Source organism: Rhyacophila brunnea, unplaced genomic scaffold, assembly GCF_057557595.1.
Source record: "Rhyacophila brunnea isolate RB1 unplaced genomic scaffold, BYU_Rbru_1.0 scaffold_13, whole genome shotgun sequence".
Classification (NCBI taxonomy): Eukaryota; Metazoa; Arthropoda; class Insecta; order Trichoptera; family Rhyacophilidae; genus Rhyacophila; species Rhyacophila brunnea.
In genome coordinates, this window is record NW_028232785.1 from 33,126,972 (window position 1) to 33,154,811 (window position 27,840).

Here is a 27,840-nt window from a genome sequence, read left to right on the forward strand (position 1 = left end):
CTATAGGCATTTTTTGTTGATACCAATGAAATAGTTTGTTACTGTACAACTTAGCTTGGTATTTTACACACAAAATGACACCAGAATTCGTTGCGATCAGCTGAGGCATTCTCTCGCTACAGTGGTCTCAAGCATTGTAAATCGATCATAATCAGAAGTTCGCGGAGCGGCTTCCTCCGCCGCCTGATGAGGTGAGTGCGATAATGTTATGTGTCACGCATAAAGCATTAGGAGCGATTTGTTTAATTATATATTTACAATAAACAAATTCTTGAAGAGTATTTATTATTTTGTATACGATACGATCTGTCATTTATGCACGAATTTCGTCGGTTCCGTTAGCGCATCGATTGGTAAATGCCAATAGTAAAAATAATATTAAAAAAGTGTAGAAAATACGCATAGCTATGTCGTCATGCTTAAGGCTGTACATCAGTTGAGGCACGGTCTAAAAAGATCGTGGCTAGGTGATGCGTGGATTGCGGGTCGCGGGTGCAAATGACGCATGCCAAACGACATATAATTTGTCATATAAATCCAACATAAGTCCATTAATTGTTCTGTTTATTGTTCTATTAGTAACAATAATAATATATTCATTGACATGTTTTCTTTTTAAAGTAAATGGGTAACGTTTTTAGTCATTTTTACACGATTTAAGAAATAAGTGGCCCATCGCCATCACGAAACAAAGTGACGTGTTTCCAGCTCGACGTTCTCTCTCAAAATGAAAATTATTTGCCGTTTCACTGATGTACTACCTTAAGCTTGTACTTGAGTCGGCGTTGCGCGACCTGATCGATCGATTAAAGCCGTTTTAACGTTTTAACTTCGATTTTTGGAGTCCCGAACATACTTCAATTTAAATTAAGCACAACCTTAAAATGAAAATTTTAACATTTATATCATTTTATAAAACGCGTTTCCATTCAGAAACTGTGCTTTTTCAGATCTTTAATTCCATCGTCTACAATATAATTGTAATGTTATTTAACACTTTCTATAAACCTACTCGATATATCACAATAACAATTATTAATAGTTAAAAAAAAAACTATTAAAATTTGAAATAAGCACACAGGTGTACGTATGAATTTTAACAAGAAATAAAAATGTAAAGGATAGCTTATTTATAAAATAGAAATAGTTCCAGGCTTAGTATTTATTCAGAGTTCACAGAGATTAATTAAAAATATAGGAGAATACTTCAAACGGTACCTACACGAAATAGATTAACAACATAGGACTTAAAGATTAAAACCACACTTAACACTAGAAACGAATCTTGATAGTGTAAAGTGGAAAGCCACGGATAATATCCATACAGCCGAAAGTGAGGGAGTCTAAAAAAATCTTCTAGACCCTCTCCACCATAAGGCCGTACTTCAACTATTGCGGGGCCCAAACGTTAGACCCACTCTCAAGTCTGCATTTAACTAAGGAGATATAGAGAATTTTTAGTACCGTAACATCCGAAAAGACCCGGGAAGTACGCAAGACAAAGCACAACTGTTTTAGCGCCTTTTCACACATTGTATCCATATGACCACTAAACGTAAGTTTATTGTCAAATGTAATTCCTTACAGATGATATTCCCGAAAGAACTCTGTCATGCATCGAATACTGGAATAACAATACTCGCGAGGCTTTAGTAAACCATCTTCAATCTAAAATATTATCTATATCAAGTTGGAGTTGACGACAATCATCCAAGGTGTCAACTTTCATGAAGAGTTGCAAGTCATCAGCAAACAACATAAACGTAGCATTTTTATTTACCAATACTATGTCATGTCATAGTTGACGATTCCTAAAATAACTCCTGAATAGCGCGAGAAATCGTTTAACGGCCAGCTTCAAATCCATGCTGCTCATTCATTATAGATGACCAGCGCCATCTTTAGATTAGTACTTGAGACGGCAATGAAATGACTCAATCCTCGGAGAAATCATGCTGTGCATGATCATCTCAAGAACTTTTGCTGGTGCAGAGAGAATGGCTACCGGTCTATAGTTTTCCATTGATGACTCTGTACCACTCTTATGAATTGGAGTAACCTTCGACATCTTTTATGGTTCCGGAAAGATACCCGTCTCCATTGTCAGGTTGAATATAATATATGGAAGTGGCCCTTGACAAAGTCAATACAGCCCTTAAAAAAAATCTTGGGACATAAGCGGTTTCTAAGGTATTTCATAGTGAGTATTCTTATTTTTTTATTAAATCTAAACACGTCACCCTCATCAATTGGGAAGATGTCAACGGATTGGGCACCGCATGATCGTGTTCTCTACATATATATGAAAGCGATATACTTGTTTCTCTGTCTAAATGCGCCCATTCATGCAGCGTCTCGAGACAATGGTGTCGCGTGTGAAACGGCTAGAAGATTAAAACATGTATTGCTAATTCCAACCTTCGATATAAGACTGCACCAAGGGAAGAAAAACATCACATTATACAATTGAACGAACCTGATATATTGGCTTGTAATCTGAATAAGAACAACCCGGTTGAGGATCTTCAACATCACATAATGGGACTATTACATCTTCAACAATCTCGCGCTTGATGACGGATAGTTGATCATCCGTCTCAGGTTTTATATTAGAGAGGTCCGCTAAAAGATACTGAAAGAAACATTATGGTTAACACAGTAAAACCACTTTCAATGACTGATTATAGTCAAAATGAATTAGAAGATAACCTGCCCTAACCTAAATCACAAATGCATCGTAGCTGTCAAAATGTGAAATCGAGTTATTTTTTAAATCAACGTTTAATATCATTATATATCTCCACGCAGTTTATAAAAAAGAGACATATTATAATAATAACGCAATACAGCGTAATTGTAAGAGAAATCAGTTTCCAAAAACTAACCTCGAAATTGCAACTTGAAACGTCGGCATTCTCCTGCTTTATATGAGTGCGAACTTCCGGGCTGATTGGGTGGCTAGTCAGTGTGTCAAAAAAAGGCTTGCCTTCTGTATCAGATTGTTCTCCATCACATTCTCGCTTTACGTCCATTTTAATGGTTAATATGTCAGGAAGAACGTGTCAAACAGGATCCATTCAAGGTACATTAATTTAAGAGAAGTGTTGCCACAATACGTTATCATTTATTATGTATGGCCGAAATACTGAATAGTCTGTACCGCGGAAGCGATAAAACAATAAAATGTGTTTTATTAGTTTTAAGTTTTGTAGTATTCTATTTGAGTAGGTAGTTTTTTACCACTCGGGTTTTGCTTTTTGCTATTTTCAAGCATTACACGTATTCACCAATGGCAAATACACACTATAATAGCGTAGGTAGGTATACTGTTACACCCATGACTATTGGGACTCTCCCGATAGTCTTAATTACGTCATAATTATTAGGTGCAACCATGTCACCTGACCTCCTAGTTAACAATGGGCGTAGGTACGTACGTCCAAAATTCCTAGAATAACTGTCAACATATTCAACATGTACTTAGCACGTAAGAATTATTGTTTATCTAATTATAATAATAGTACCTAATTGTCAGGGAAGGATGTGATTGTGCCGAATAAAATAAACGAAAGCCAACGAAACATAATATTCAGGAGTAGGTATGTAAAAAGAAAAGATGGCATCACTGCTCAATGTAAAAAGAGTACAATAGAAAAAATGGGTAGGTACATAGTCGCGGGAGGACGTGGTATTGAGTTCGTGAATTCCCGCGCTAAAAAATAACAATAAAAAGAATTCAGATAATTATTTATAATTAGAATATAAGCGATATAATTAACATTAGGAACGTAACAATAAAAGATTAATTTGAATACTGTTAAAAATAAGTTTCTTTGTGAAAATAAACGTTGAAAATATAAAGCCCACGAGTTCAACAAAGAAAGAAGGAAATTTAATTGTTGTGAATCCCGGGACCTACCAACATCCCGAGTTAGCCACAGGATCCGGGATATCTCAATACATGCACTGATTATTTTTAACCTATATAATAAAAAATCAAATAATACAATAACACTTTATTGCCAACGCATTCAGTCAAGGCTCAAGTAGTTGTATAACGAATAAGACATTGTCAAAAGGCCATGTCTTTTGACAATGTGTGTGTATGGTGCATATCACACCCAATGTCCGTGTGCCTGACTCAAAATACGGGTGGCATTTTGTTTGTATTGCATTGACAGATATTATGTTCTTTTGCCGCGTTGATGATTAATATATGTCTGTGGAAGAAAACTTGAAAATAGAAAAAATGCAGATGTGCATTTTGCCATTTGAATACCGAGATGCGATTATCTCGTTATGATTGAGGAAATGCTGGTTTTAATTTTCGCTCCATTGTTTTGTTTTGACAACAAAACATATATAATTATTATTGAAGTGTGTCACCGTGTCAAGTTAGTGTTTTATCTATTATAAATTAATATTAGTTTCGATGGTAAACATTTTTCAGTATTGTGGCAACACTTTTCTAACATTAACCTGAATGTATCTCTCACGTTGTTCCTGCCATATTTACACTTAACATGGATGTAAAGCAAGAATGTGATGGAGTACACTCCGACATAGAAGGCAAGCCTTTGTTTGATACGCTGACTAGCCATCCAAATAACCCGGACCCTCGCAATCATGTAAAGCAAGAGAATGCGGACGTTTCAAGTTGCAATTTCGAGGTTAGTTTTTAAAAAGTGAAATCTTTTAGAATCAATTTACATTGAAAATAACAACGGTTAGTTTAATATTATAAACTGTGGCTTTTTTACAAACAATGTAGGAACATAGGTGACATTAAACATTGTTTCAAAAAATTACATGTTTATACAATTTGACAGCTACGATACATCTGTGATATTAAAGGTTAGGTTTGTTTATCTACTAATTCTTGTTAAATATAAATATTATACAATGTTATATGGTGATTACGTGACCCGCAACTGTTTTCACCGTGTTTACAAAATGTAACAATGCTTTTTTCAGTACCTTAATGTGGCGGACCTCTCTAATATAAAATCTGAGACAGATGATCAACAAGCTGTCGTCAAGCGCGAGGTTATTGAAGATATATCACACCCATTATATGATGAGTCATACCCTGAACCGGGTTGTTCGAATTCAGATTACAGGCCAATACATCAGGTACGTTCAATTGTAGGTAGGTATATGTGCCGTTTTCTTCCCTTGATGCCGTCTTACATTGAAGGTTTTATTTTGTAATGCATCTTTGAAACTTCATAAGGAACGATTATATTATGATTCGGTCAAACTTGTTTCATTTATTGATTGCGGAGTAGATTCGAGTTATTGGCGATTGCTAAAACAGATATTTTGAGACAGTATTGAGTAGGTATATAAATCTTTTGTTAAATCACGTAGGTATATTTAAATATGATGAATAGACCAATTCTATTTCAAACCGGAATAGTTTAAGATTTAGTTCACTGTAGGTACCAGCAAACTTTAAACCATTTTCTGACCATCAGAAGTGGTCTGAAACGTCAAACCACTTGTCACGATCTGTCAAAGTAATAACTGTCCAGACAGGACCTAACCTAAAAATGATTATTATAAAATTCCGTACCTATGTTATTTTCTCGACATTTACGATTAATAAAAGTTGACATTCTTCTGTATACATAAAATATCGTGAGATGTTCATATTAATATTTTAGACATGTACACAGCAGGAGTTCAGTAGAATTTGGTAGGCATATTATAGCGTAGTAACCGATACCTATTATTCATTAGTAACCATATGTGAACAATAAACCGCTTTTGGTCGTATTGTCACATAATTCCACCCAAATTTTCTATGCATAGAGTTCGATTCGATATCATCACTTGTTTGATATTTATTGAGAGTCGCTAGTCGTAGTGCGGGTCGCTACTCGACCGAAAAATTACAATACAATGGATTGAAACGACTAAATGATTTTACTAAAGTACTAAAAAATACTGAATGGACATTTATGCTCGAGTAAACTGCGACGTGGATTGTATGATATTAAACCTATAAAAACATTATACAATGTTATATTGCGGTTAGGGGAAGGGAGGGAGACATTATCCCCTGGAAGACTTGTTCACCCACCAAGAACTTAAGAACAAAGAAAGAAGAAGAAGTAATTATGTAAAAAAATCTTTCAATGTTGGTAACACTGGCTGCCCGCCATATATCATAGACGTTAGAGTATATTCAGAGCTGTCGAAATCAATTGAGTAAAGAGCACATCTGATCGAACTCTTTTTGACAATTTAGACAAGTTTTTTTCTAAATCTTTAAACTTCAATATCTGCTTTTTACATAACGGTGAGTGATTGCTGTATTTATTCAGTCTATATGTATATATTCAAGATTTATTTGCTGTTAGTAGTTATTTTAATTTCGTTTGTAGTTACCGTTTTAAATAAATAATTTTGATTTTACAAATATTGGCGACACTTGATCATGTTTACTGTGGAACACTAGATCCCTAGGGATCACATCTCCCATCAGTGGCGCACTCAAGATTTAATATTGGGGGGGGGCCAATGAGGAGAATGTAAATTAGTCCCATAGGCTCTTTTTCTTCTTCACAGCCTAATTTCTCGTTTATCGGTCTTTTGTATATTGCCCTCGGTGTACCTACACCATGGTCCCCACATCCTGATACGGGCCCTCAGGCAAGGATATTTGGCGGCCCCCCTACCTACCGCTAAGATTAAAGGCAGTGTGAAACACTAAATTAACGTTTTCCAAATTGTGTTTTAGTTCAAATTAAGAGTACTTATACAGTGAATTATTGGAAATTTTTAATACATCTACTTTAATAATGGAGCTGTCGAGTATCGACACATAATAATCAAAAAATACATTGCACAATTATATAAGTAATTGAAAATGTTCATGGCCATGTAGTATAATAGCACCGCAGGCGACTTTTTTAAACTATTAAAGCTAATTTATGATGTGTGTTTATCTCACTTATCTGGTCAACCCGACACGCCGGGCCCCCAGGCTAGAGCCCTGTCAGCCCTCCCAAGCTATGACCTATACCACTCCGGAATTCGGGTGGACACGGAAAATTTTTTGACAGTTCCATTAGGGATTGTGTTTCTAAAAAAACCCGACATTAGTATTTCGAAATTTTTGTGTTAGAAATTAAAATCTAAGAAATTTTTCTAAAAAGGTGCTGGTGAATTACATTCTGATAATTTTTATTTTGGGGGGTGCCAGGGCCCCCTGCCCCCCCCCCCCCTCTGGGTGCGCCACTGTCTCCCATAGTTAGTATCGATAGGCTATTGAGGCATAATATATGGCAAGGGAACAAAGAAAATAAAATGGAAATCAGAAAAGCAAAAATAAGTTTATAACCTTCATCAGAGTTCATCGGAAGATGATGTTCCCGTTTGTCCATCGCGTGATTCTCTTTACAACCTAAGTGATGAGTCCTTGAAGCTGATTTCTCAACAAAGTGCGAATTAGACGGCGATGATGACTTTGAGCTTACGGTAGATGATTGGATAATTAATTGTCAACTTTATTTCACACAAAAAGAAGCTACATCGTACGTTAGGCAGATTTAGCAACAGACAGCAAAGAGATTTAATGTGAAATTTGCCAGAAAACGTGATCACAAGACATTTAAATGGCCTGCAGTCGAAGACATAGGTGATGTAGCGAGCTATCAGATTGTAAAAAATGTACCTTAACCAATTTTTAAGTCTATTAGCAAGCGAATTCCTTTTTCCAAAGTCTCTTCGCAATTTTAATGTTGAATGATGTGCGTTGATTTAATTATTAAAAGCATATATTATTAGGTAGAGTTAAAAGTCAATAAAACAATTTCTTTTTATAATTAGACCTATTATTTATGATTATGACAATCATGCATATGTGGGATCCCGCCTAATCAAATCTCTCATATGTAGTGATCAAGTCATCCCCAATGAGGGTCACTTTTCCCTTACCTGAAATTTTGTTAAATTATATATTTTAAAAATCAGTTATCCACATTTTGTGAATTATAAACGAATACCTATATAAATTTTGCAACTATTAGGTTAGAAAGAATTACTACAATCACAGTAGGAGAAAAGTTATAACAACAAACATAAAACGGGGATCAAGTCTCCCTCCTTTCCCCTACTTGACCCGAAACTATTTTCACCGTTTTTACAAAATGTAATAATGCTTCTTTCAGTACCTTAATATGGCGGACCTCTCTAATATCAAATCTGAGACAGATGATCAACAAGCCGTCGTCAAGCGCGAGATTTTTGAAGATGTTTCACATCCATTATATGATGATGAATATCCTCTACCGGGTAATTTGAATTCAGATGACAGGCCAATACATCAGGTACGTTCAATTGTACGTATGTGTATATGTGCCGTTTTCTTTCCTTGATGCCGTCTTATATGAAATCACGTAAGTATATTTAAATATGATGATTTATACATCACAATCATTCAAATGTAAGGCAATAATAATGCGATTATCTAAAATTTAGATTAATTGAATGGTTAATACAATTAATCGCCCGTGAGTCCTTTTTGGTAGGTAAAACTAGGTAAGCCTATTGTCTATAAAAAAACTACTTACAGCCATAAAATACCATAAACAAAAGCAATATCTGCGTGAAATGGGGTGAGAATAGACCAATTAATGTATTTTTAAACCTTTTTGTAACAAATTATTGTTGTATGCCTCAAACTTTACTAAATTATCTACCATGCTGCATGACAACATAATTTTAGGCGTTCGTAAACAGTTTGACAGGTCAAAACTGGCGCACTGCGCATGCGTTGTAAGTAAACCGGAATAGTTTTAGACTTAACGTTTAGTTCACTGTACCAGCAAACTTTAAACCATTTTCTGAGCGTCAGAAGTGGTTTGGTCTGAAACGTCAAACCTCTTCCCACGATCTGTCAAAGTAGGTAATAACTGTCCAGACAGGACCTAACCTAAAAATGGTAGTCATTAATTTATTATATTCCGTACGTATGTCATTTTCTCAACATAATATTGCGTCACCTATGAATATTATAATATTTTTATGATTTAGAAAAATTGAGATTCTTCTGCATTTATATGACGATTAGTTAGATGTTCATATTAATATTTTAGACATTTATACAGTAGGAGTTCAGTAGAATTAGGTAGGTATATTATAGCGTAGTAACCGATACCTATAATTCATGAGTAACCATGTGCGAACAATTAACCGATTTTGGTCATATTGTCCCATGATTCCACCCAAATTCTCGAAGTATAGAGTTCAATTCGATTTCGATATCATCACTTGTTTGGTTTTTAGTGAGGTGGTGGTGGTCGCTACTCGACCGAGAAATTACAACAAAATGTATTGATTCGACTAAATGATTTTACTTAAGTACTTGACTCAATTCGTCTGTTCGTACACGTTTAGTTACTAAATTTCTCGCCACTCCAATAAACTTCTCGCCTGATCCGAACCGTCTTTAACTCATTTAGTGCTAACACCGCGACTGGCGAGTTTGGAGTACTTGGCTATTCGATATAATTAACGTGTTACTTAAATGTGGTAATTTAAAGATCGAGGTCAGCAGTGATTGTGTTCTCATTTAGTGATAACAACGCGACGGCACGTTTTCATTAGTTGGCCATTAGATATGATTATCATGATATTTAAATGTGGTAATTAATTAGTAAATAGTAGGTGTCAGTTAATCGGTTAAGGGTGTCTCCATGAGAGTAGCGATCAAATCAAACTTTGTTGACGTGCCTATTCAATCGAGGGCAATTTTTGAACAAAGCAGTACGCAAACTAGAAGCAAAACGCAACAGTATCATCAAAGGAGGTATAGTACTTCGAACGGTGTCCAATAATGCAACAAAAATATTGAATGGACATTTATGGTCGCGTAAGAATTTGCAATAAATTTTTCACTATGCTCACATGACAGCTAGTTGGGGTTGAAATTATATTTTTCAACCTAGAAATGAAAATATCTGCCAATGGTTTCGATATCCGGAATCATTTTCACAAACGCTTCGTCTGTCATTTTGAATGGAATTATCCGTTTACCAAATCTTAACAAAATTTCAGCGTGAATCACTTCCATTTTGGGTACGTGTAAAATAACCTAAAATGTGGTAATGACATTATCATATTATTTAATCAGTACCTATTAGTTATCGCTGAATTCTTATAACGATTGATTGTTAAATCTTATTATTCCTTAAAGAAGCTACCTACTTCAATATTTACCTCATAATAGTGTTATTACAATATTCAGTACCTACGAGAATGTGAACGGAACTTCCGATGTATTTTACAAACCTAATATTAATAAAATATGTATGTTTCTGTATAACAAAACACAATACATACTTAATTGAGAATTTAAATACAAAACAACACTTCCAACGGTAATATGTAAAAGACAAAAAACAATAAATAAAGAGCCTTTCAACGTTACGTTCCGACATTTAATCTGTTTACCATCTGTCAAAATTAGCGCCTCAACCGTCGAATCTTATGAAGCTCAAAAGCCTCCGCCACTTTCAGACGCTGTTATCAAAATCTATCTAGAACTTAAATTTCTCATACATTCTAATCACTTTCTCACGCAATGACTTCCATACTGGATCTATCAAAAATTGCCCTTCTACGTGGCCCTTCCAGGTCGATTTCTCAAAATGAATTTATCGCCAAATCTTGATTCAAATAAAGCGATGGTTACAGTAGCTGTATGGCACTTCCTGTTGAAATCACTGTTCTTTCGAATGATTCCATATTTAACACAAAGTACCTATTAATCATGGGTCGACAAGGATATCCATTGACGTTAACATGAGCATTGGCCCCATTTTTGAAGAATTGTACGGCGATGCCACCAGCGTGTAAACCGCACCAAATAATGGATTTTTGTGAATGTAATAAATTATAAAAAGTCTTATGCATTGGTATTTTTCCGTGTAGGAAATTTTCCTTATTAACAAATCCGTTAAGCAAAAATGAGAGTTATCGCTAAACGCAATTTTGCGATAAAATGCAGTTATAAGTTAGGTTAGCATCAAGTAGAGTAGTTTGAGTGCCAAATTCGCGAATGAAACTCGATAGTAAATGTGAAGCATCAAGGCCTTAAGGCATTTAAAAAAAAGTTATAATTTGCGTAAATCGACAACGGATTTGCTAAGTAAATACGGATACTTTATTAGCATTGCTCCAGCGTAGTTCAATTCATAAAGATTTGCCGTGCGAGGTATATTGATCATTATGTATGCTCACATACTGTAGCCTAAAGTTTAGAAGGATCTTAATTTGCTACATATTTTTCCGTCTTATACACAGCGTAAATGAAAACTGCCATTCTTAGTGGTATTGGATGCAATGTCCCATGGGCGGAGCTCTTCTGTATGCGTCCTTTGTGTAGCTGCCGTCTGTAAAGCTCCCCTTTTCTTGGTGGCGCAGGTCCGACACCTGCCGAGGTAATCCTCTACTTGTTTTTGTTGCTTCTTCCAGAAATATAGTCGTCCGATCGCCCTGTTAGTTTCTTCCGCTCCGGGGTGACATGCTTTATGGTCGTTATGGTACGCCCTTGTGACTGCCCGCTGCTGCGATCGTGGTACTGTTATCAGGCATCTGTGACTTTTACTACTCGACATAGGGCATAGTCGTGCATTTCAGTTCGATCGTCACTCTAGGTGTCGTCTCTTGGAATGGGTCTTTCGATGATCATTTCGGCCGACTCCTGATCGTCTCGTTTTGTACTATGCCGGTCACCAGGTCTGGTAACTCCAGCACTAAAGCCATGGGGGTTGGATCTGTTGTCGGATACCCTCTGGTATGCTCATACGTCCATGTCTATGTCTTCCGACGGTTCTGGTTCCGAGATAAAGCGTCCGGTAGTTAGTTATCTTTCCCTTGACAGCTGGTAATGGTGAAAAAAATTTCTGATAATAGGATCGCCCATCGGGTTAGTTTCGCTCTTTGGTCTTTCGCTTGTTGGAGCCAAATAAGCCCCTTATTGTCGATTACCAGGGTGAACCCTCGTTCTTCTAGGCAGACCCTGTAACGTTTGATAGCCTAAATGATCTAGAGGGCCTCCTGTTCATTGCTGTGGTACTTGCGTTCCACTGCAGATAAGCAACCCCTGGCGTATCCCATTCCGTGTCTGTCAGCCGCAGCTCTTATTTTATGCTTTCCATAAAGGCTGTCGCGGCTTCCGTCCACCGGAACTTCTGTGATGTGATTTGCAGCATTTAGAACGCAGTTTTGCATGCGGAAAGGCTCTAAAATAACAAACTGATTCACACGGACGTGATTACTGATCAGAAACTTATTAACCATAAATTACTTGAAATTTTAGCTACGTATAACATCCTCGGTAGCAGTTATAACTACGTAGCTTCAGCCGGTATGTACTTCATCTCATCCGCAACAATGTCATCCATATATGCAACAGCAACAAATATCATTGATCAATGTCCAGTGCCTAATGACCTCCATTGACCGTAACGCGAGTGCCGGCTTCATTTTTTGATAAATAAAGTTCGATGGTTTCACCAGCATATGAACCGCAAAAAGCAGTGCATTTATTTGATGTAATTGAGTCTGTAGGGTCTCACTTAGATTGGGCTCCATATACGCCAATTTTGTCTATTAACCAATCCATTTAGTCAAAAATGAGCGTCATCGCATAAGTCAAAGATTAATTTGACAATTTGGAATCGGTGGTCGATCGTCACTCTATTCATGGTTGCCTATCTAAATACTATTCATAAATGTCAAAAAGCATGCGCAGTATCACAGCTCGGTTTGACAGTTAACCCTTTCGTAAGTTCTATCTAAGCAAAAAAAAAATAGTTGTGGATTCGCAACAAACAGAAAGGTAAATGACATTTAATGCAAATCGAACCAAGTGGACATGAAACTAGCAATATTTCTCCTGACATAAAATTTGAAGACTCCCATGTGCTTTGTTATAAATTATTAATAATATAAAAACAAATACCATCTTTAATGAGTGTAGTCATGTGCTGTGGTTAAAGATTCATCTCTAAAGTAAGATATTCTTGGTTCACTTCTCTTTGTATGCAGCGTATATTTTAGTGTAGATAAGTGATTGGACCCCTTACCCTAATCTGTTATAGACTAGACAAATAAAAGTTAATGGATATTTGTGTTCAAATAACTTTTTATCGTTAAACGATCAATAATTTATACACAAAAGCGAAGTGTGCCCCAAAAGTGGACAAGCCAAACGTAATTAATTTATTTGCACATTAATGATAGTGGTGATAATTTTAATAATCTTGTTCCAAATTCACGATATGATATTGAAACCAACAGTAAAGGTTTCTACTGGGAATTATTGGCCACATTTTCTCCAATACGGAATAGTACCTGTCGTTAATAATCTATTACATCATGTAGAATTCTGATGTATGAAATTAATATTAAAATACTGTCAATGATCGAGGTTGCTTGATGAAATTTGAATATCATTTTCTAGCTTTGACTTTCAGCATGGCAGGCACTGTGGACACTCTCCAACGACACACTTAAACAGAACACGATATAATTATTGTTCTCGAAGATGATGTATACATACATATAAGTGCATTTGACCAACTTATGGATCATTCCATAACAATATCTCACTCTCACTTCGCTATTTAATATTGTCTGAAGGTGCTGAAAAACAAAAGCGTCAAAGAAACAAATTGAATATTAAATTAACATAAGTGATAATATTGATATCGATTATTACAATTTGTGTAGGTTTCTACCAAGGGATTTTTCACGACGAATCTCGATACAGACGAGAATCAACAATCTTTAGATGATGGCATCCAGGATAGAACGATACAGTATTCAGAAATGACGATAGACGAGAATAGCATTAAACGAGAATTCTTAGAACGAGGTGCTCCAAAGGAAATTCGACTTATTCTTAGAAGGGTAATCCATTTCTCACGTAATTTGATTTGCTGCATTTGTAACGAAGTTTTCGGATGCGAAAATGCTCTAAAAACTCACAAAATGGTGCACATGGACGTGATTCCTGATCAAAATCAAAGCATAGTAGGCTCGCAACATAGTAATGTCAAAGTACATTCAAAGACAATTACTGGTGAAAAATCTTATAAATGCAAACTATGTTCATATAGATGTACGATATCTAGTAATCTTAAAAAACATAAAATGACACATACCCGTGAAAAACCTTATACGTGTAATGTATGTTCATATGGGTCCTCGAAACTCAATGATCTTAAAAAACATAAAATGACACATACCGGTGAAAAACCTTATAAATGTAATGTATGTTCATATGGGTCCTCGAGACTCGATGTTCTTAAGAAACATAAAATGGCACATACTGGTGAAAAACCTCATAAATGCAATGTATGTTCATATAGATGCTCGCAACTTGGTTATCTTATAAAACATAAAATGACACATACTGGTGAAAAACCTTATAAATGCAATGTGTGTTCATATAGATGCTCGCAGATTGGTGATCTTAAAAGACATAAAATGACACATACCGGTGAAAAACCTTACAAATGCAATATATGTCCATATGGGTCCTCGAGACTCAATGATTTAAAAAAACATAAAATGACACATACCGGTAAAAAACCTTATACATGCAATGTATGTTCATATGGGTCCTCGAGACTCGATGATCTTAAAAAACATAAAATGACACATACCGGTGAAAAACCTTATAATTGTAATGTATGTTCATATGGGTCCTCGAGACTCGATGTTCTTAAGAAACATAAAATGACACATACCGGTGAAAAACCTTAAAAATGTAATGTATGTTCATATGGGTCCTCCAGACTCGGTGGTCTTAATAAACATAAAATGACACATACTGGTGAAAAATCTTACAAATGCAATGTATGCTCATTTAGATTCTTGACATCTGGTTATCTTAAAACACATAAAATGACACAAACTGGTGAAAAACCTTATAAATGCAATGTATGTTCATATAGATGCTCGCAACTTAGTAATCTTATAACACATGAAATGAGACATGTTGGTGAATAACCTTTTTAAAACAATATTACATATTCATTTTATGCAGGTGACACTTTTTGCATTCCTGAATAGTATCTTCATGTGACCTACCTCACATTTTGTCTGCGTAAAGTGTTCAACCCATGTGTGCTACCACCGCTCACGTAAGTATCTGAAACATGAACTCTTTATGTAAAATATTTTTTAAAAAAAATGGATAGCTTGCGCAACTAGACATGAAAAGGTGCTTCTTGGGCACAACGGTTAAAGATTGCAAGAAAAGCTAATGGATAAGGAAACAGACAAATATACGCGATGTGATCGAGCTCGCTAAGCAGATGAAATGGTAATAGACTATAAATGTCTGTCAGTGAGTGGACAACCGCTGGACAAATGCCGTCCTACAATGGTACCCAAAGAGCGGAGCACTAAACGCCCACAGGTACATCCTTAAGCCCGCTGGATTCATAATGTTTGGAGGATGCATGTGACAGCAAAAAAACTAGGGAACGAGAAAGCTGGAGGTAGCTTTACTGGGTTTCGAGAAAAAACTTCAACCTGCTTCCAGCCAAATAGATTCTGTCTTCCTGGAAAGTAGGTAAACACCATCTATCTATAGTGTGCACACTGGAGACCTACAAAATGTTGGTATGACTTGGAATTATGCTAAGACACTTCAGAGCGACATGTATTCTTGAAGGCGGCAGTGTGGTGTCTAGCTAATAAGGGAAAACATAAATATTTTTTAAAAATAATGAATTTTGTCAATTACAAATTGGAATTACTTTAATAAATCGCAAAATTATAAGTACTTATTTTACTTTTACTTTTTAATAAATCTGGACCGGTTTCGTCCGCTTTAGAGGGACATTATCAATTTTAGAATTGTTCCTCTAAGGCGGAAGTTGATGAAGCACTAAAAATTTTTGCGTTTTATTAAATCAACTAATTATATATATAGGAATGTCATATTATTAATTTTAGGTACATTATCGGGAGTAACACTGACCCACCTTATTAGGTTCACGGGCTGCTTGAAGGTTGTATGAATTATTATAACACACAAGGGATACACTGATTTATAATGTTGAAACAAGTGTGGCTTTCTGTTGGCATGGTATATCCGCCGCGTGGGCAGCGGACCCTTGCGAGGTACCACCGCTTTCGCAGTTTTTTTTCATACTGATTGGAAAATATATCCAATTATTATCTTTTGAAGAGAAGGAGGGAGATGCGTAGAAAGTTTGAAGAGTATAGCTAAATTCCCGAATGTTCTCAGGTCTTTTTGGGTTTTGAAAATTTACCATTGCTTTTGATCGAAGCGACCTTGGCTCGGCCGAGGTTTAGGGATAGGAAATAGCATTGGGCGCAGGGCAGGTACTCGAAGATCGCCTCTCGCAGAAATCGTTTGTGAAATGTTATTTATTTTATAATATTTATCAGGGATTGCAAACTTTTATCAGGTGTATGTTTGTTATTGAGGTAAGGTTTGTGATATGAAATTGCTGACGTTTTTATGGAGAAGGGTTTAACCTAATCACACAGTACTTATTTTAAATGCCAACATTCCAAAGATCAGATGCTACATACATCATAATAATAAGTAAATATTGCATTTTACTGCGGACAGGAAACATATTAATTCCATGGGTAACTCCACTCCATAAGGCCATGTTTACTCTTTTTTTAAGAATAAACAACGCGTGGCATGTGATAAAATGCGCAAATAACTTACGACGTGAGTTGTCCACACTTCATTTAATATGATAATATGACCGAATGTTTCCACGCGTTGAGTTTCAAACAATAGGCACTGCGCCTTTATTGGTATGCGTCAAACACTGTACAATTAGACATCATATACCTACTTTACTTAATATTAAACATATCTCCTAAATAATTCTAAATAAAATAATAACTGAAAAAACTCCTAAATAACCCATAAAACATAAAACTCCTTTTTCGAATATTTCAACCTCGCTCTCTTAAAAAAAATAGCTGGGCAGACAAATTTATATTCAGCGCAAAAAAGGGACTTCGAATTCGAAGGAATTGACCATATTCATTGGCATACAAATTATGATAGGTAAGTTGAAGCTTCCGTAGACTCGAATTTACTGGTGTTATGATCTAAACATTCCAATTATTAATCAAGCAATGCCCAGAGACCGGTACTTCGAACTGCGGAATCACTTGCATTTCGCAGATAACACTACTGAACATGGGCTACACAGATAAACTTTGGAAAATTAGTCCCTTTTTGAGTGAGGTACTAAAAAAATGCCATACTTTGCCCAGACCTGCTCATAACGCCATCGGCGAGCAAATGATACCGTTCAGTGGCCGCTGTGAACACAGGCAATTTGTGCGTAATAAGCCAAATCCTGTAGGCCTTAAAAATTTTGTTCTCGCGGCCAGAGATGGATTAGTGTTAGATTTTCACATATATGTAGGGAAGGGAACGGTATCAGATGGAGATATGAAGCAGTTCGGTCTGGGTGCAAATGTGGTCAAGTTACTCTGCCGGACTCTCCCCAATGACTCATCCTGCATTGTCTATACTGATCGTTTTTTCACTAGTTTAAAGCTCGCCGATTCGTTACTTCTAGACAAAATATTCTTAACTGGAACTGTCAGAAGTAATAGAATCGGCGATGTGATAAAGAAATTAATAAACGATAAGGCAATGCAGAGGGGAGATTGGGGTGAGAAGGTTCGGCAGCAAGACAAAGTCTGTGCAGTCAAGTGGGAAGAAAATAAATCCGTGTTATTACTTTCCACTGCGGTCGCGAGTACTCCTGTTGGTACCTGCATGCGATGGTCGAAGGAAGTAAAGAGGAAGATCAATGTCACTCAGTCGGCCGTTGTTTAGCAATACAATAAGTCGATGGGTGGCTTTGATCTATGCGATCGGATGATTGCTTATTACCGGAGTGCGATGAAGACATACAAATGGCCTGTGAGGATTTTTAACCACTTTGTGGACTCGGCGGTGGTAAATAATTATTATTGGCTGATGTATATGCGGAATTGTAAACAAGAAAATGTACTCTGAAAGGACATTATGGGACTGTTTTCGTACCGAATCAGATAAGCAAAAGCTATGATTCGGTATGAAGGTCGGGTAGCCAACATTTTAAGACCGCCAGCACGAGGTCGGCCAAGAAACATGTTAACCTCGACATCCCAGGTAGACTCAGAGCCAGCTGCTCGCAGGAGAAATGTTGTCCCTCAACCGATCGCTGAGGTGCGGTTGAAACACGTTGGCCATCTTCCTTGCTTTCAGGATGACCATTCAACATCCGTGTGCAGATATCCTGGATGCAAGTCCCGCACCAGGTATATTTGCAAATATTAAAATGCAATATATACCTACCTGTGTACAAAATTTTTCTTTGAGCTGTATGATGCAGCTCAAAGCAATTTTAAAGTATATATTTTAAGTGTAAATATATTTAATTATCTTATTTATAATGTTTTTTTATTGTTTTTATTGATAATGTTCTAATAAAATTATCCATTCCTTTGAAAAGGTTGTTCTTTTTACCTTCCCTAAGTTTATAGAGAAGGTAATATTCATCTGCAGTGTGACTTCGGGGTTCTAGGATCATAAGGGCGAAACTACAAAAACACTGTACTGAGATAAATGGGAAAATAGGGTAAAATAGTTTTTATTGTTAAAAAAAACAATTTCACACTGTAAAAATACAAAAAAAAACTAAAGCCGTTGTAACATATTAATAAGAGTAATGTAGAGCATCAATATCGTCATTTTAGTCATTAGTTAGATTGGAAAAAATAAAATATAATTAATGGGAAACATTCGCCCTTTTGTCTCTCAAAATATTTTCAAATAAGGTTACTGGTAAATATTTGTTCTTAAGGGGGGACATGCTCGTCGAAGGTCAAAATTGAGTTTTTATTGTATATTCAAACCAAGATCCTGGACACTCCTTAAACGTTGTAGATGATCTATTTATATAATTTTGAAGCCTTATTATCCTTTATAGTTATTTTAAACATTTGATGACTGCATGAAGTATTTTTGTTACATAAAATAGTATTCTTTTAAACCTCTCGCTCTAATGTTTTAGAATATAGTCATATTTCGGTACATAACTGTGCAGTGGTGTTAAGATTTTTTACGTTTATTAATTTTTAAACGCATTTATAAAACCATTAGCATAATTTATTACGAGATAAGTTTTGTAAAATATTCACGATAAAAAATTATATTGATAATCTCTGTGATCCCAAATTTGACAAGAATTAGGCATTTTATTATTCAAAAAATCGGCAAGATTAACACATTTCAAGATGATTCTAAAGATATTTATTATAAGCTATGTCTTTGACCATTCAAGTGTGATAAACATCTTATGAATAATGATTGCTTTATAATAATTATTGACCTAATAATAAGGTAGTGTTTTTTTGAAATACGCCATTTCTTTTGTCATTCCCTAGTGGTTAAGCTACAACATACGGCCGTAGCCATAAATTGACAAACTATAATTGAAGTAGGGAGTAAAATGATATTGATGCGCGTGTTTGAACATGTACCGTTTTAAAAAAAATAAAAAAAATTCGGTTAGGTACATGTTCAAACACGCGCGTTAACATAATTTTACTCCCTACTTTAATTATAGTTTGTCATTTTATGGCTACGGCCGTATGTTGTAGCTTAACCACTAGGGAATGACAAAAGAAATGGCGTATTTCAAAAAAACATTACCTTATTCTTAGGTCAATAATTATTATAAAGCAATCATTATTCATAAGATTTTTATCACACTTGAATGGTCAACGACATAGCTTATAATTAATATCTTTAGAATCATCTTCAAATGTGTTAATCTTGCCGATTTTTTGAATAATAAAATGCCTAATTCTTGTCATATTTGGGATCACAGAGATTATCAAAATAATTTTTTATCGTGAATATTTTACAAAAATTATCTCGTAATAAATTATACTAATGGTTTTATAAATGCGTTTAAAAATTAATAAATGTAAAAAATCTTAACACCACTGCACAGTTCTGTACCGAAATATGACTATATTCTAAAACATTAGAGCGAGAGGTTTAAAAGAATACTATTTTATGTAACAAAAATACTTCATGCAGTCATCAAATGTTTAAAATAACTATAAAGGATAATAAGGCTTCAAAATTATATAAATAGATTATCTACAACGTTTAAGGAGTGTCCAGGATCATGGTTTGAAAATACAATAAAAACTCAATTTTGACCTTCGACGAGCATGTCCCCCCTTAATACAATATAGATAATACAAAACATAGGCGAAATATCTTTCATCAAATTCTATTCCTAAATCTAACTATATACATAATTTTGTTATGCATCTTTTTCATCCATGTTTTCCTAATTATTGTCAACATTTGACAACTTTAAAGAATTGTAAAAATAATGATATTGTTCCTGAATAATGCCCATTGATATCTTTTTCGCAGTGAGGGAAAGTGCTGCGTTATATTTAGGCTGGAGTCAAAAAGATGAATGGTTAATTATTGAATTAATGGCTCGTCACATTCATATTTTCTCAATCCGTATGAATCGTATAACACTTTCTCCATCTGCATCAATCTTCTTATTTTTATTTTTATTCTTTTTTATTTTTATTTTATTCTATATTTCTTATATGCATTTTTGTCATTTTGTAATTCAGAAAAATCAAGAAAATCTTGTTGATCCATCTCAGTTACATTGTTTTTTTTTGTGTGCCATCTGAACAGCAGAGTACCATGCGGATGGATGGTATTTATATCCAAATGCTTTAGTTTTCGATTCTCGCATGAACGGAATCTCATTTCATTTGCGAGTGCCTGGATTCAAAGAACATTTGATTAACTATCGGAATTTTTGGGAACGACTATGTTTTATAATGAACATCTTGTGGCACCATCCAGTCTTTGTTTTTCAATATCGCCTAAAGACCAATATGAATTCAACATTGTTTGCCGTACTGTTTCGGTAAAATTTTCATTGCACTTTCTGGGACATTTAGAACAGTCTTTGGGCTTTAAATAACTTCCTTCAATTTGCTTACCTGTAACTGAAATATATAACGTTCCGTTTTGTCTATTAGTTATATGCTTATTTCTTTTCCATTCGTAGGGCTTAGCAATACATGTTCGTTTATTATTTAACTCATCAAAAACACAATCTTATTTCTGAATTGAACATTATCGGACATCATCGACATTATTTCTTATTGTAATTTCTTCTGGGCATCCATTAAATTTTTCAAAAAACCGGTTGAGCTATTCAAAGACGTAGTAATTCCTGAGATGCTGTAAATGAGTTTGTTCTACAGGAAATCGATGAATTAACTCACTTTTATCTGTTTTCATAATATTATATTATGAAGTATATACCATGGTTAAATTCAGCATATAATGGTGGTTCATGCGTAGGTTCTAATATATTTTCTACTGACAATAATAATTGTTCCGAATGTCCTGGTAATGGCTCAAATACAATCTCTTCAAAAAATCCTGTTTCACTATTTAACCACGAAATAAATTCTGGGATGATGTGCATGTCTAAGAAAAGAAATAGTATTTTTAATACAAAAGACAGATATTTTGAATCCGGTTTTCTAAAAAAAATATAAAATATTAATTACATAATACATAATAGAGCTCAATTCTGTCTTTTATGATGAGTGAATATTCTGCATTATTTTCCATTAGTAATTTTGCTGGCCATCCTGGTAACGTATCAGGGAGAAACTCTCGAAAATATTATCTTGAGCTCTGAAACCATGAAGTAACTCCTAAGATGATAATATGCATGTTTGAGAAAAAAAAACGTATTTTTAATACACTCAGCTAGTGGATAAAGCCATATTTGAACAAATGAACAATTCATTATAATATTTCATCAAGGTTAACTGTTTATCAGAGTTATTCTCCTTGAAATTATAATCATTAGTCGGTGTATTATCTGGTACATGATTTGAGTTCAAAACATTCAGTTCTTCGTCTTCCAATTCTGTATTTCGATCTGCGAAAACATGATTTATAATGATGCTGTAAGTATATAAATATTTAATCAGATTACATTTAAAAACAATTTGACCGGTTAGGAGTCGAAATAACATAACTTAAATATATATTACTCTTCGCATGCTTGTACGTTGGTTCTGTTTAAAGATATCCACAATCATTACTTCTTCAAAACATTGTTGATATGCAAGTATGAACCGATAACAAGTGTTTACTTAAGTCAAATTGACAACTTACGCCAAACTAAAAATTACGAAACTTCCATAAACTAAACTTTATGTCAGTGACATAAAGGCGAAACGCCACTTACGTCAAAGTGTCCTTGATTAATCGGCAATAATGTCAGAGTCACACAGGTGTAAGAGGACATTCACCCATATGACATTAAAATTCCACGTGGATTTGTAGATACGCCAAGTAATATCTGGCAAACCGCTACACGTACGAGTTTCATCTTTGTACATATTATGATAGAACTGCGTTCTAGCAAGACAATGCAATATTTAACTCAAAACAGCCATTTTTGTAGTTTCGCCCTTATGATCCTAGAACTCCGACTTGATATCCACATAATGTGCATATAGAATACCTATTTGAGGCGCCGAGCGCCAAAGGAGCTCAAGCACCATTTAACAAAAGTGCTACAAAATGGCCGTCAAGTTTTCAGTGAATTTATTTTTTTAATTTTAAACTTGAATGTTGAAATGGACAATTTTTTTCTAAGCAAAGCAAATTTAAAAAAATCAAAGTATTATTTGCAATAATATTTAATGAAAAATATCTATTGGATTCCAAAAAAAAATGGTGTTTGAGCCTCTTTGGCATATAGAAAAATGAAAAAAGGTGGCACTTGATACTTTTATTTATTGCATAAGCTTCTGTGGCATTAACATTTTCAAACTCAAGTAATGGCATTAATTTAAAAAAAATGTTTTAAAGTAAGGGTTTGGTAAGCAATAAAAAAACATTTTGATATAAACAAATTTTATTATGCCAAATAAACACTGAAAAAATGGTCAAATTTGTTATGATTGTTACATGAGTTTGTTTGGCATAAAATTTGCCATATAATATTAAATACGTTTTTGCCATTACAGCAATGATTTCAAAGCCTTTGGATTGTTTTTTTTTGTAATAACTATCTATATACCCAATATTATTAATAATACTAAATCAAATCGTTACTCCAAACTGGCCAAAATAACAAAATCATTATTCAAATTTAACACCATCATTTTTTCTCAAGGATTCAGGTGATTTTTTAAATACTTTTTTTAGTGTATATCAATCGTAATTGGATATAAAACAAGATGAAATTAGAAATAAGAATTATTTTCCTTTCCACACTTCATGTGTTAGTGGACATAATTACTTAAATGATGTTAATAACCATATTTCAAAAGTAATCTAAAATATTGTAAAAAGCTGCGTACCTATGTGAGAGAAAAACGGATAGAACATGTTAAACTTAGAGCGATTTTCCTCGTTTACAGGTTTAATACAGTACATCGAAACTATTTTTCTAATCCTTCTTGAGCTCATTTTTAGTTTTTTTCACTGTTGATAACGTATATTCAATACGAGAAATCTGACAGCTGTTTTGGTCTCGCGCTCTCCATAGTATAATGGCGGATAAGCTTCTGTGGCGTGCCGACATAACGAACAAAACAATTATGCCACAGAAAATAAATGTCTATTGTAAAATATCTATAATTATTTGAGCGATAAGACTTTGTGGCATGAGACATATCGATTTATAGAAATATCCTACATTCAAATGTCAAAAATCGTAAAGTTGGCGCTTGAGCTCCTTTGGCACTCGGCGCCTCATTTTACTTGTTATAAAATAAAAAAAAAAAAAATTTTTTTGTCATAGACTCTCTTCTTCCTTCTTCTGAATTAATTCAATAAAATCAAAGAAATATTTTTTTCAATGGCTGGTTCTTCCTCGGGTCTCAAGAGGTATGTTATGACGGTATTATTTGCGACCCGGGTTTCGCCTTTCGGCATCTTCAAGGTACTGTGTTCACTCACCAAAAGGCAAATAAACACTTACAATGAGTACGTCTTTTAACTCTAACTTATATAAAAAATCAATACAATAAAGTAGGTAACATTTCCATTACCTACCTATCAAGTCATGGGTCACAATAAAAAAATATTACAAAAAAATTATGAATAGTTGGTGTTTGTAAAAAACCCCCTCTATTATCATCAATAATAAATCGTCAAAACTTAATAGGTCATTAGTAATTATAAACAATAAAAATACTTCACTCAAGACGTGTAAAACATCTGTTTTGACTCATTGCCGGATACCGACTAGACGGCGCTGATTCGGCTTCATCAGCTTAGGATCGCTCTTCACAGGAAGCACGATCCAAATTTGACCGACATGTCTACCAACCTAAATTTTCGCTGTATTACGAATTGGAGAAAGCCGCCGATAACTGTTTAATGTATGGAATGCCTTTCGTATTAATTTGGACAATGGAAATAATGGAAACGTACTAAAGTGATGACCGTTAAGAATAGACCTGTTGGAAAGGTCTATTATTTACGTCGATACTTTATTAAAAAGGAGCGTTTCCGATTTTTATTATTTGAAAGACGACGTCATAATGTCACACCTTTGAATTGTTCCCATTTGGGGATGTCTTCTCTGGGGGTCTAGAGAGGCCGGAACCATTTCCGAGCTGACTCATAGTACTGGTTGGTTAAGAGAAAAAAAATATCCGGCAACGCTGTTTGTCCGAACACAAAAAAAGCAACGCTCCATTTGTGTACACCGCTTTTATGGTGGGAGATCACTTGCAGTGCTAAAGCGCGTCTCGCTGATAGCGATATCAAAAAGCGCTTCTCGCTGATGGCAAGATCGTAAGCGAAAAATATCTAATAGGCTTCCACCAGAGATTGCTATTGTAAACATATGCATTTCGCATTCCGAAAAATTTATGAAAATGTAATAAATAGTAAACTAGGTATATGTCAAATAAAAATCTCCGTTGTGTTTATTTGATCTCTCCCAAGTCCCAAATAACAGAAGATGACCAGCAACAAGCATACCGAGCGAAGAAAGAGAATGCATATTCTTCGCACTGACGGGAGATGGCAATAACTATAATATTATGGGTTACAATAATAAATAGTTTCCTTGTGCGAACAGGTGCTATTTATTATGAATGGGAAAGTGTGAATAAAAACGATTAAAACCAAATATGTTTCCGATTTACTTTATTTATAAACAAAATATAATACATATTGTCACAAAATTCAGTTTTTAACCAAGCTATCGTCATACACAGCAGGTTGGTATCTTCCACTTTGCAAACGGCTAAAAATGTTGGGTTCATTCATTCAAAACAAAAACTTCCGTCGGCTGACATTTTATTTAGACATAGGTACCTAACCAATTCCAATCTCTTCGGACATAACTATTATTACCATAACAAACCAAACTCTTAATAATTAAGAGGAGCTTGCATAGAACATTTAAGAACACCTATAATTATTTACAGGCATAAACGAAAATACGATGACAGTTGAACATTTTTTTTTGTATTTAGTGACGTCACACGTATTTCGATTCAATGAAGTAGATGTGTTTATCTACCAGAGCATCTATTCTATACACAAGACTATTACCGGCCGCTATCGGCAACTATCGAGGGAAGTTTTCATTTTTTTGTGTCGAAGTATTAGCAGTTCTTGTAACAATAACAAGAAGTTGGTTGTAATTGTTACAATACGTGCTAATACTTCGATATAAAAAGGAAAAACTACCCTCGATAGCAATCTTGAGACAAGAATAGATGTGCAGAGGCACCTAGCGCAAAAGTACGAAGCTTGCACACATTTATATTTTTATAAAAATCTATGTTTTTTAAAATGATTATAAAAAATATTAAAACAAAGAATAAGTAAAAATCTCTTAAGCACATCATAGAAAACTTAATAAACTAATACCTTAATAATATGACATTAAACTATATGTCCCTAAGTAATAATAAGATGGGGTCCTTTGACAATTTCACATGTTATAACATTTTTTTTTTAATTGAAAGTTTATCTTTGACTTTAATGTTTTCAGATAGGTAGGTACTAACATATTTATTAATTTAGTTAAAATTGTGAATTATCAAAAATATGTAAATCGCCTTAAACCCTGCGAAACCAAACCATAACAGAATATACTTTGTCAAAAAATACTCATCTATCTATAAAATATATGCATGAGAAATTGCAATTATCATATGTAAATGGCTTTAAACTAGAATGAGTCATTTTGTGCAATTTTATGCTACCAGATTTTATGCACGAGTAATTATTACATAAATCACGTTTAAAAAGCTTTTCACCAGACTGCGTGTTTTTGTGTTTTTTCATGGTACCTGAATGTATGTATAAGTAATTTTTCTTAATCACATTTCATTGTTGTTTAATTTATTAAAACGCATCCCTCTGAGTCAGACGAAACCGGACCTAATTTATTGCTTAAATGTGGAATAAGTACAACAAAAAAAATGCGTTTTATTAAATTAAACAATACAATGCAGTTCAAAAGTTTTTCACCAGAATGAGTCTTTTTATGCAATTTCATGGTACTAGATTTTATGCAAGAGTAATTATAATATAATAATAATAAATATAATATAATAATAATAAATATAATATAATAATATTAAAAATAAAGTAACATTTAACACATAATAACTTTCCAACAGGATGAGTAATTTTTTGTCTTGTCATGTGACTAGACGTCGTGCATCAGTAAATTCATGTGTCACATTTACATGTTTTTTCACCAGAATGACTCATTTTGTGTCTTTTTATGTCACTTGATTGGCTGCATGAGTATTCGCACTTATCACATTTAAATGGTTTTTCACCAGAATGAGTCATTTTGTGTCTTTTCATGTTATCAGACGTCGTGAATGAGTCATTTTGTGTCTTTTCATGGTAAACGACTGTCTGCATGAGTAATTGCATTTATCACAGTTAAATGGTTTTTCGCCAGAATGAGTCATTTTGTGTATTGTCAAGCTACCAGACGTCGTGCATGAATATTTGCATTTATCACATTTAAATGGCTTTTCACCAGAATGAGTCATTTTGTGTCTTTTCATGACATCTGATCGTGTGAATGAATAATTGCATGTGTCACATATAAAAGGCTTTTTACCAGAATGAGTCATTTTGTGTGTTTTCATGTTACCTGAATGTGTGCATGAGTAATTGCATTTATCACATTTAAATGGCTTTTCACCAGAATGAGTTATTTTGTGTGTTTTCATGTTACCTGAATATCTGCATGAGTAATTGCATATGTCACATTTAAATGGCTTTTCACAGGAATGAGACATTTTGTGTCTATTCATGTTACCTAAATATCTGCATGAGTAATTGCATATATCACATTTAAATGGTTTTTCACCACAATTAGTCATTTTGTGTGTTAACATGTGATTTGATTGTCTGCATGAGTATTTGCACTTATCACATTTAAATGGTTTTTCACCACAATTAGTCATTTTGTGTGTTAACATGACATCTGATCGTTTGCATGAATATTTGCACTTATCACATTTAAATGGCTTGTCAAAAGAATGAGTCATTTTATGAGTTTTCATTCCACCAGACGTTGTGCACGAGTAATTGCATTTATCACATTTAAATGGCTTTTCACCAGAATGAGTCATTTTATGTATTTTCATGCGACCAGACTGTATGCATGAGTAATTGCATTTATCACAGTTAAATGACTTTTCAACAGAATGAGTCATTTTGTGTGTTTTCATATGACCAGA

The 27,840-nt window shown here is 34.4% G+C and overlaps 1 protein-coding gene across 2 annotated transcripts in view; it reads left to right on the forward strand.

The window, feature by feature from the left end:
- The first annotated feature begins 4,448 nt into the window (after positions 1 to 4,448).
- The window catches only part of LOC147077327 (uncharacterized), a 233,451-nt gene continuing 210,059 nt past the window's right edge, over positions 4,449 to 27,840 (forward strand). The window contains exons 1-3 of one of the 2 annotated variants that reach the window (XM_085940797.1): positions 4,463 to 4,670; positions 4,975 to 5,133; positions 8,178 to 8,234. In XM_085940797.1, coding sequence (XP_085796923.1) covers positions 4,524 to 4,670; positions 4,975 to 5,133; positions 8,178 to 8,234 — 363 coding nt within the window. In that variant the 5' untranslated portion in view covers positions 4,463 to 4,523. Of the gene's footprint in view, positions 4,671 to 4,974; positions 5,134 to 8,177; positions 8,235 to 27,840 lie in introns of both variants that reach the window. The other variant, XM_085940796.1, reaches the window with a different exon arrangement.